Source organism: Bison bison, unplaced genomic scaffold (assembly GCF_000754665.1).
Source record: "Bison bison bison isolate TAMUID 2011002044 unplaced genomic scaffold, Bison_UMD1.0 scf7180017864476, whole genome shotgun sequence".
Classification (NCBI taxonomy): Eukaryota; Metazoa; Chordata; class Mammalia; order Artiodactyla; family Bovidae; genus Bison; species Bison bison.
The window spans coordinates 92299-104144 of NW_011495037.1; the positions used below are offsets into that span (position 1 = coordinate 92299).

Below are 11846 nucleotides of genomic sequence, written 5' to 3' on the forward strand. Positions count from 1 at the left end.
TTGCTGTTTTACCATTCATTTCATATAATTAAAATATGTTCAATACAAACATCATGCTTTAGTTCTTAGTTCACCTATTTTACATTTTTTAACATCAGTCTAAAGGCATGTTACTTATGTTTATTGGCCGTGTAGTTTCTGTCATATTGATGGAAGACAGCGATTACTACAATTTACTTTTTATCTCTAGGTAGTCATGTACATAGTACAAAACATTATTTAATGAGGCTGAGACCAAAAAATAGTAACTCTAGGGGTTTTCTCTTCTCTCCTGCTTTTCAGGGTGCTGGTTGCACAGCCCTGGTGGTAGCTGTGGTAGCAAGGAAGCTAGAACTTACCAAAGCAGAAAAGCACGTGCACAACTTCATGATGGACACTCAGCTGACAAAAAGAGTAAGTTACCACCCCTGTATCTCCAAAGGGAAGAGTCACGTTTTTTCTTTCTTTGTTTTAAATCATTTTATATTGGGATATAGTTGATTTGCAATGTCATTATAGTTTCAGGTATATAGCAAAGTGATTTAGTTATACATGCTCTGGGGTCTCCTCCTGATGCCAGTCCCCTAATCTGGGGAACCCTACGTGGGTTCAGACCTTCACTCCTATGGGAGAACAGAGGGAGAGAATCCTGTGATATAATTATTCTTCAATGTGAGGGTTGCCTACCTGTGGGGTATGGGACTGGACTGAATCACCAACGAGCCCCTCCTGCCATTCCATTGTGGCTTCTTCCTTTGGAAGGAGCATGTCTTTTTTGGTAGGTTCTAGTCCTTGTTTGCTGATGGTTGTTCAGCAGTTAGTTGTGATTTTGGTGTTTTTGTGAGAGGAAGTAAACACGGATCCTTCTACTCTGAGTCTTGTCTGGAGCTCTTGTTTGCTATCACTGTTGGGCAATAATAGTTTTACTTTGACATCGGAAGCTGAAATGACATGGTTTAAAGTGAAAGCATTCTTGAAGTCAGTTCTATTTTTTCACATGGAGTCTAAACTTTTCCTAACTTTAGGTCAGTCAGGAAATAATTGGGAAACCTTGGTATTTACTGAAGTATAAAAAGGGACCACATAAGTCTAATATTGTTGGGGTTCTGAAGGACTGAGTGACTTCACTTTCACTTTTCACTTTCCTGTATTGGAGAAGGAAATGGCAACCCACTCCAGTGTTCTTGCCTGGAGAATCCCAGGGAAGAGGGAGCCTGGTGAGCTGCCGTCTATGGGGTTGCACAGAGTCGGACACAACTGAAGCGACTTAGCAGCAGCAGCAGCTGTATTCCAGGGATCAGAGAATTTTAAACTTTCATAATGCTCTTCCTTCAGCAAATCAGATGAAAGTTGTGTCTCTTCCTGCTTGGCAAAAAAAAAGACTTGTATTCTCACTAATGTTGCACTTGGGTCTCCTTTAAGGATCTAGATCTGAGAGCTAAGTGGCCTTCCTTTAGTTTTAATGACTAGGACTGATTTCCCCAAACTGATCAAGTTTTCTGACGTTACTGCTTTTCTGTTGTAAGTTCTTATATATATTTGATAAATTCCCTATCGATAGTGTTGAATTATGGAGAAAGAAATGGCAACCCATTCCAGTATTCTCGCCTGGGAAATCCCATGGACATAGGAGCCTGGTAGACTCTAGTCCGTGGGGTCACAAAAGAGTCAGACACAACTTAGAGACCAAACTACAACAATGTTGAATTCAGAGTCATATTGTTTGTAGAAAGCTTTTTCGGTAAGAAGTACTGTTCTACTTTCAAAATTCACATTCTGTATCATGGTTATTGGGCTTCCCTGATGGCTCAGACAGTAAAGAATCTGCCCAGAATGCAGGAGACCTGAGTTTGATCCCTGGGTTGGGAAGTGCTCTGGAAAAGGGCATGGTAACCCACTCCAGTGTTCTTGCCTGGAGAATCCCCAAAGGCAGATGAGCCTGGCGGGCTACAGTCCATGGGTCTCAAGGAGTCAGACACAAATGAGTAGCTAAGCACACACACACATCATGATTATGATGCTTTAACTCTATTATCTCACTTTCTTAAAATTGAAGCTACTTTGCAATATTTCTTGTGACCAGAGTCTTTAATAGGTCTGAAAAAGACACTCAAGCAGGCTTGCTGACAGATCTATTTTTATAGGCAAAATGTCACTACGCACAAGAGCAAATGTTAAGATGGCATTAGAATCAAACATAAATTTCCAGTTTATGAGAGCCATTCCATTACTATACTCAATACAATATATGAAAACAATAGCCTTTTTTGTGGTTCTCTCTGCATTATTTTATACAGTTATCAATGAATGTCATTTGTCATAGTTATCAATGAATGGAATTGATTCCTTTCCATTTAGTTATTTATGGAATTTTTAAGTGCCCATTTATAATTTTTAATAAAGAAGGGCCTAAAAGCCATACATAGTTACTAACATGACAGATTCAAAAGACAAATTCAAGGGTGCTCCTTATTGCTAGAGAAAACTACAACCATTCCCTGAAGCACTCCTGATGGTCAACAGGAGTAATAATGGTCACAACATTTTGAAATCTTAATATGACCCTAAAGAAAAAGCAATATGAACGTTAAAAGATAGATTACTCTTGCAGGAAAAAATGTAACCTTCCAAGTCTTCCATTGTGTATCTTAACAATTTCCATGAAAAATTATTCCCCATGCACAAAGTTTGAGGAACAATTTTATATAGAAATCTTATCTCTGTGGGATGACATTCATCACACAAAATGCAATGTTTGAAAGTAGAACACACAGTTCACTGGGCACTAACATTCAGAGGACTGTCCTGTGTAGTTACAACCGTTTACACGACACACTGCAATTCAAAAATGGCCGGTGGCCCATGTAACCAGAATATTCTAAGAATTTCAAAAAGAAAGCATAATAGCGATAACTTATCACTAGGCTTAGTGAGACAGGACCAGCTATTTAACAGATATCTAGCAAATCACCTTACAGAGACAGTCTGTTTACTGTGCTAAAGCTTTGGGAAATATATCACTATTACTGTACATTCAGGTCTGAACCAAGAGGAAATCTTGGCGTTTGGCCCTCTGGTTACTTACGTTTTGGAAAGAAACTTGAAAACAAGCAATTCTGAGAGCCCAGACATAATTTTTCAAGTCGCTAGATGTACCATGAAGGATAATTATACATATTAATGTCCACAGTGGGTGTTTCCAATCCTGTTAAGAATTCTCAATCAGATCCATAATAAGAACACTATTATGCAGTTATATAATTTTGTCTCTTGCAGCAGGTCTCTCAACAAGTGAACAGAAATTCGAGAGGATTTACTTTGTATAGCTTTTATGTCATGCTTGGCTACGTACCCTAGTGGGTCGAAATACAAATGCATGGAGCCCTTGCCCTGCTCCATTCACCCTGCCCCAGGTACCTGGTCTAAAGAAGGACCAGGCTGGTGAGAAAGGTTGGGGCCCTAAGCACATCCATCTCTGCTGCTGCAGGGGCACAAAGCACACGTCCTGCTAAGCTGCACAGATTTAGTGACCTTTGTTTCTCCGTGGGCATCCTGGAGGTATCACCCATAGTATATGGAGCAACAGTTTACCGTAAATATCAGAAGGAGAGTTAAGAAGCCCTTCTGCTTCTTAAAGCAGATTATGTTCCTTCCCCTTGAATTTGGGAAGACACTCATAAAAGCCCCTAAAGGAAGAAGCAAGAGGAAGAAAAAGAGAAAAAGACAGAAATATATTTATATATATAACTTATATACAAGTTGAAAAAGAAAGTAGTAAAAATCAAAGGAAATCTATAAGCAGTCTGTTATATAATGCTCTATGTATCTTGTAGGATTGAACAAAGCAGATATTCAGTTAAAAGCCAATCAGCTATAAGAGGTTTTGTGGTTTATAAAGTATTGTTTCACTTAAAAATATATTTTACCTTAGTAACTATGACTTTAATATGTTGCTGATTCATCAGTAATTATAAAGTAATATGTCATGTCCTTTATACTTGTGAAGTGGGTTGGAGTCATCTGGAGACTATTACTATTGGGTTGGCCAAAAAGTTCATTTGGGTTTTTCCATAACATCTTACAGAAAAACCTGAACTAACTTTTTGGGCACCCCAATACTTTTAGTAGTATAAATTTCTTTGTTGTTGTTGTTCAGCCACTGAGTTGTGCCTGACTCTTTGCAACCCCATGGACTGCAGCATGCCAGGCTTCCCTGTCCTTCACTGTCTCTGTCCACTGAGTCCATGATGCCATCCAACCATTTCATCCTCTGTCACCCTCTTCTCCTGCCATCAATCTTTCCTAGAATCAGGGTCTTTTCCAGTAAGTTTGCTCTTCATATCAGGTGGCCAAAGTATTGGAGCTTCAGCATCAGTCCTTCCAATGAGTATTCAGGGTTGATTTCCTTTAGAATTGACTGGTTTGATCTCCTTGCTGTCCAAGCGACTCTCAAGAGTCTTCTACAACACCACAAGTTTGAAAGCATCAGTTGTTTGGCATTCAGCCTTCTTCATGGTCCAGCTCTCACATCTGTACATGACTACTGGGAAAACCAAAGCTTTGACTATACAGACCTTTGTCAGCAAAGTGGTGTCTCTGATTTTTAATATGCTGTCTAGGTTTGTCATAGCTTTCCTTCCAAGGAGCAAGTTTTCTGTCAGAACTCTCACATATAACTCGTCTCTACTCCCCTCCAGTCATTCCTCTACCATCTCAAAAAACCTTTTAAAATACATTAAGGACGAGCATTGGATCATTTTTGAAAATTTTATGGACTTAACCAATTTGACATTTGCTCTTTGTAGATGAGAATCCAAACCAAAATTGGTTGCTATGTTCTGTTCCAAACACTCCTGTGTTCAACATGTTTTTTCTCGGTACTGCTTACCCAGTTTTCTCGCTGCCTCGCCAGTCTGTGTTCGTCTTGAGCTGATAAAACCAGGAAGGGAGGATGTATCAGATCCCTTACCAGTCTTCCAGGCAGTACAGCTGCTCAGAGAGCTGAGACCTCCAGTAAACAGCCCTTCTCCTTGCTAAGTGGAGAAGGGCCTGTCCCAACCCCAGGCAGTGCTGGTCAGTCACTTCCCTCTCCACTCTTTAAAAACAAGGTCCTCCTTCAAAGCTGAAGTCATCAAAACAGAAATATAGATCAATGGAACAGGATGGAAGGCCCAGAAATAAACCCACACCCCTCTGGTCACTTAATCTATGACAAAGGAAGCAAGACTATACAATGGAGAAAAGACAGTCTCTTCAGTAAGTGGTGCCAGGAAACTGGACAGCTCCATGTGAAAGAATGAAATGATAATATTCTTAACAAAATTTACAAACAGCTCATGTGTCTCTATATCAAAAACAATCAAACCAAAAAAATGAGCAAAAGACCTAAATAGATATTTCTCCATGGAAGACATACAGATGGCCAAGATATACATGAAAAGATGCTCGACATCACTAAGTATTAGAGAAATGCAAATCAAAACTACAATGAGGTATCATCTCATACCAGTCAGAATGGCCATCATCAAAAAGTCTCCAAACAATAAACACTAGAGAGAGTGTGCAGAAAAGGAAACCCTCCTACCCTGTTGATGGGAATGTAAATTGGTACAACCATTATGGAGAGCAGTATGGAAGTTCCTTTCAAAACTAAAAACAGAGCTACATACGATCCAGCAATTCTACTCCTGGTTTTATATCCAGAGAAAACCATGATTCGAAAGGATACGTGCACCCAGCGTTCATTGTTTACAATAGCCAAGATGTGGAACCAACCTCAATGTGGTACATATATACAATGGGATATTCAGTTCAGTTCAGTCACTCAGTCGTGTCCGACTCTTTGCGACCCCATGAACTGAAGCACGCCAGGCCTCCCTGTCCATCACCAACTCCTGGAGTTCATTCAAACTCACGTCCATCGAGTAGGTGATGCCATCCAGCCCTTCTCCTTCTCCTCCAGTCCCCAATCCCTCCCAGCATCAGAGTTTATCCAGTGAGTCAACTCTTTGCATGAGGTGGCCAAAGTACTGGAGTTTCAGCTTTAGCATCATTCCTTCCAAAGAACACCCGGGACTGATCTCCCTTAGAATGGACTGGTTGGATCTCCTTGCAGTCCAAGGGACTCTCAAGAGTCTTCTCCAACACCACAGTTCAAAAGCATCAATTCTTCAGTGCTCAGCTTTCTTTGTAGTCCAACTCTCACATCCATACATGACCACTGGAAAAAGCATAGCCTTGACTAGACGGACCTTTGTTGGCAAAGTAATGTCTCTGCTTTTTAATATGCTGTCTAGGTTGGTCATAACTTTCCTTCCAAGGAGTAAGACTACTCAGCCATAAAAGGAATGAAATAATGCCATTTGCAGCACCATGGATGGACCTGGAGATTATCATACTAAGCGAAGTAAATCAGACAAATATCATATGATATTGCTTATATGCAGAATCTAAAAACATGATACAAATGAACTTATTTACAGAACAGGAACACACAGAATGAACTTATGGTGATCAGGGAGAAAGGGTGGATGAGGAGGGATAGACTGGGGATTTAGGATTGTCATGTACACACAGCTGTGTTTCCAATAAATAACCAACCAGGGCCTACTCTATAGCTCGGGAAATTCCGTTCAATATTCTGTAACAAAACAAATGGGAAAATAATTTGAAAAATAATGGACATTTGTATGGGTATAACTGAATCACTTTGCTGAACACCTGTAACTAACACATTATTGTTAATCAACTATACTCCAAATAAAAATTAAACAAAAGCCGGGTCCTCCAACCTGAGCAACTTACACTATATTCAATTTCTTACCTTTACAAAGGATGTCAGTGTCAGATGGAAGAGCCTTCTGAACAGACTCCTACCTCTTTGAGGAAGAGAAATGTGTTTGCATAAGAGTGAAGATCCAAGCGTTAACTGGAGCACCTTTTCACTTCACTGTGGGTGGTGGTGATGTCACTTACATGCACTGCAGGTGTTCGGCCTCCCATGTTTCAGTCATTTTTCTGTTGGTTGGAGAATGTTCCCTATGCAGAGTCTAATGAATATCCAAAGGCAGTCACAACTAAAAGCAGTCTTAAGATACCAGCCGTTTTCTTAAAGTGGGTTCTAGCAGTACAGTTTCATTCAAAAAGAAAGCATTTCAGCACTAAGAAAAAGGATTCACCATCAGCCACCAAGGCCGATGCTTTTTCTGCTAAAGTGGAAAAATACACATGCCTACTTGGGCCATAGTTTTGGTAAATTATAATACTCTCTCTTATTGTAATTCTAAGTGCTGAAAAGGACTGACAATAATTCCCTTTAACCTTCTCATGTTAGAAAAAACTCAAGTTCTGCAAGGTTGGCTAACCTCCTTGACCTGACTTGGTTGGTCCAAAGTCAGGTACTTAAAATCTGTTTCTGAAGCCCAGTTCATTGTTCTGTCTTTCCCCAGGACACTGCCTTAAAAAAAAAAACAAAAAAAAACTTTTTGTTTCATATTGCAGTATAGCCAGTTAACAATGTTATGATAATTTCAGGTGGACCACAAAGGGATTCAACCATACATATACATTGTATGTGTATCCCTATACATGTATCCATTCTCCCACAAACTCCCCTCCATTTCAGGCTGTCACATGACACTGAGCAGAGTTCCCCGTGCTATAGAGTTGGCCCTTGTTGGTTATCCACTTTAAATATCTAGTGTATACCTGTCCATCCCAAGCTCCCTAACTATTCATTCCCCCGATCTTTCCTCCTGGCAACCATAAGTGTGTTCTCTGTCTTTGAGTCTGTTCTATAAATAAGTTCATTTGTATCATGTGCTTTTAGTTCAGGTATAAGGGATGCCATACAATGCTTCTGCTTCTCTGTCTGATTTATTTCACTCAGAATGACAATCTCTAGGCCCACCCATGGTGCTGCAAATGATATTATTTCATCTTTAAAAAGTTGTCTTCCTCCACCCAGTCCCCCTTTAGCCTGCAGTTCTCCTTGTGAGAACTTACCTTTATCTACCATTCAAAAGAATTAAATGGATCGACCTCAGAATAAGTAGCTTATAACAAGCACAATGGAAAGTTCCGGGTCATCAGTTCTTGTCTTATGAACAAGAAGGAGGACTTGCAGGGATTTTTAAAGATGAATCAAGAAAGCAAGTGATTGAAGCCTCACTAGAAAGTATTCACACTTTCCATCAGCTGCAATAGGTTTTGGCAGTGTCACTAACATCCTTTACGTTTGTCCTGACCATGTGAAACACAGTGTATTTAAATTACCAACAAAATCTTGACAACATAGACTCTCTGTCAGTTGATTAAAGTGTGCTAACAAGCATGCCATTTGCTGAGTCACGCTGGGAGGCTGGATGACTGGGTCTCCTTGTACATTCAGCAGTGGTAACATGCCCTTCCTGTAGAGCACAGCCAGAAATGCTGAACAAGCTGCAAAGGACAAGGTTAACCTTGGCCTTCTGGCATCTTGCCTTTCTCCAGGGAAATGAAGAACATGGAGAGAACAATTGCAGTACAAGGTGAAGAAAACAGTAGATTCTTCTTTTTTTTTTTCCTTTAAGTGGTGAATGAAAGGTTCCTCAAGGAAGAGGTTAGCCCAAAAAAGAGATCAGTAGCCCCTCATATTTCAAGGTAAGTGTTCCCAGACAGGTGTAGGTACTTTTCAAAATGCACAGATTCAAGAAAACAATTTGAGTTACTAAGCAGAGCTAGAGCTTACCATGATCATCAGGCTGAAGAGTAGACCCCCAACCAAGTTGCAAAGGATTCTGCTCTGGAACTTATCACCAGCTGTGTTTGTTTGTTTTCCTAACAGGTGAAAAATGCAGCTGCCAATGTACTCAGGGAAACATGGCTAATTTACAAAAATACAAAGCTAGTAAAAAAGATAGATCATGCAAAAGTCAGAAAACATCAACGGAAATTCTTGCAAGCTATTCATCAGTAAGTACCATTCTTCACTTTCATTCTGCATTGGTATCTCTGGTTTTTAATTCTTGCACCTACTTATTCTTCTTTCATGGGAGAGTGAAAAAGAGAACATTATCATGTTTGTTCCCAGAAGACATTTTTTGGCATTTTAATAATTCCATAAATTTTCTTAGAATTTCATTTGTCAGTTCATTTTATGATGAAAAATCATTTATTATTGGGAGAATAGCCACATAATATATTAATTAAAGTGTCTATTCAGTTTCTCTTTTTAAATAGAAGGAATAATTTCAGTTAAAATCTTATTTTTACATTTATTTATTCATACAGTTTGCTCTAAGATGTTTAGTTTGTATCTAGTACAAAACCTTGAAAGAAATTTAACATTTTATGATCTACTTGGATTTTTTTAACATACTGCTAACATCTTTATATGAAGGTAGTACATGCAATTGATTTAATACTTGAATTTTTAAATTAGTTTTTAATTAGGATTGGGGGATTTTCTATATGCTATGTGTTCATTATTGATTTTAGAGTTCCTATAGGCCTTGCGCTCTTCTGTCATTATTCAGACTTTATCCAAGCCACGGTTACTCAATTTGTCTAAGTCATTCATACCATTTTATTGTTATACCATCATAGGCTTTAAAGTACACATCTCTATCTAGTAAGTTTCCATGATAATTTGAAAGCACCAGGTCTTTCTCCCCCAGGCTGGCAGCATCGTTACCGTAAGTACATTATGTGGGTGTCAGCTGTGATGTCATGCAGCCTTGATCTTAATGCCATTTCCATATGGAGAAGGGCAGATGCATCACATTGGTGGGTCAGAAAACTGGCTTTTCTCAGGCAGCCTACCAGGGTAATCATGGAAAGGTAGGTAAATACTAGGTATCCAGATTAGAGAGTAAGATGTATTTTCTCAGAGCTAATTAGCACAGAGACAGGAAGTTTTGAGGTTGAAGTTTTCATTTTACTTATTCAGCTAATTCATATGTATATTACACTTACATTCTGTGGGAAATCACCAAGCATTCATCTCTACCTTTCCACCGGCCCATCCACTGCCCTTTTTAAGGAGGTAACACTGAAAATGTGGAATGTGTCTATGTCTATAGACATACATGTATTTCTACAGAAATTGCTCCCTTCCCTAATGAAAATAAAATTCAAGAACCCAAGCTCTAAAATAGGAGGTTCTGCACACGCAGCGGAGTAGCTGGTCTTCACTGCCGTCTTAGCAATCCACACGGGTCCTTTCCCTCACTGCCACCAGCCCCAGAGTGACCTTATTTCTGCTTCAACTCTGTAACTTGACTGGACACACACAACTATGCATTTTCCACATTACAAAGAAAAGAATGTTAAGGTAGTACTCTTTCCAAGTCTGGGCGAAGAAGAAAAGTGAAAGAGAGGAACATTGTATGAGACCCAGCTCCCAAGCAGGAACTTGCTTCCTCGAGTCATAGCTACCTTTAAAGCTAGGCACCACACCTGGACTGCTCACCGACACATCTTGATTTCTTGAGGCTTAGACCTAAGAGAGTGGGTCCCCTGAGCGATGCTAAGCTTTCACCTCCCCCTCAAGAGTCACCTGGTAAACTTTCCTGGTAGAGTGATCGTTCCTACATGCCCCCCCAAACCATACAACACAGTAACCTCAGCGTTCATACAAGAGGTACACATGGCATACTGCGGAGAGTTCTTTCTTTGTACTTGAATGTTTCGATACTAACCTATTTTGTTCGGATCTATTAAAAAGAAAACTTACCTTTGTGGTTGTGAGAAGTTGTAGTGTCCTGGGATGAAAGGATGAGAGGTGACGTGGAATTGAGCCAGTGGGTCAGTCTCTGGGTTCAGCAATCACACATCCCATTTCCTCTGGGATTGTGTTAGTGTCTCTTCCTGCTAGTGTACCATGTCTCCAATATATAATGAAATGTGACACTTGCCTTTGATGGCATTGATAAACTTTCATAGAACTGAAACAAATAAATGCTTTGACAATTTTCCTCATAATTCTGTAGCCATATATAAATGGTGGTTATTCATATATTTATAAAAGTTTGTCATAGACCTCTTAAGCTCAGAATACATTCACACTCAAAACGTTGGGGGACAACTTAGGGATATCCATTGTAAAATTTTTTTCAACTTTGCTATAGGTTTGAAAATTCCTATAATAAAAAGGCAAAAAAATATTTGGGGAAACTAAGTATAAAAGCTGTTCCTAAGCGATTGGTATACTGCCACAAGACGTATTGACCTGATGTGAAGGGTTTCATGGTGTAGGTGTCATGTGTCTTTCAGCACGCTGCCTTTGGGCAGAGGAAGCCACAGGTGATTCTTCTGCTTCTTTCAGACATTTCTCATTGTTTCTTCTGTAGCTGTGTGTACTTCTAAAGCAGATGAGCTTCAAGCAACTCAAAGATAAATTGTTTTGTAAATTAGTCTTGGGACTATGGGGTTTCCTTTGATGTGGGAGGGTCCTTACAACTTTGTGAAAAGTAGATGGGCTGGGTGGGGCTAGATTATTCTAATTATGCATAATTACCTTTCATTTGAACTTAGTGAAGTCATAAAGGAAAGCACACAGGGCTCGATTCCTACGGGCATGGCCTTTACTGCCTTCACTGCCCAGCCTTGTCCATCAGCAGCGGGGGCAATCTGACCTTGCCAGTTGAGGGAAAATGTACCCATTCATTCACTAGAGCTCTCCTGGCCTCTGCTCTCCTCTGATTTGTCCTGAGAGCTTTGCAGTAGCTCTGTCCCCTCTACCAGCCTCCTCTGTCTCAGCTCTCCTTCTCTTTCCCAAGCCTCATGGCCTCTCTCCCAGACGCAGGACTTTCTAGTCTCCGATGGATGCCTAACTCTGCAGGCCTGTGTCCTCTTTTTAGGACCCTGTCTGTCTTTGGGGATCATCA

The 11846-nt window shown here is 40.0% G+C and overlaps 1 protein-coding gene across 1 annotated transcript in view; it reads left to right on the top strand.

The window, feature by feature from the left end:
• Positions 1-11846, top strand: part of LOC105004455 (small conductance calcium-activated potassium channel protein 2) — a 41284-nt gene that overhangs the window by 21739 nt on the left and 7699 nt on the right. Inside the window, exons 2-3 of the mRNA XM_010862072.1 lie at positions 283-393; positions 8804-8931. Coding sequence (XP_010860374.1) covers positions 283-393; positions 8804-8931 — 239 coding nt within the window. The remainder of the gene's footprint in view (positions 1-282; positions 394-8803; positions 8932-11846) is intronic.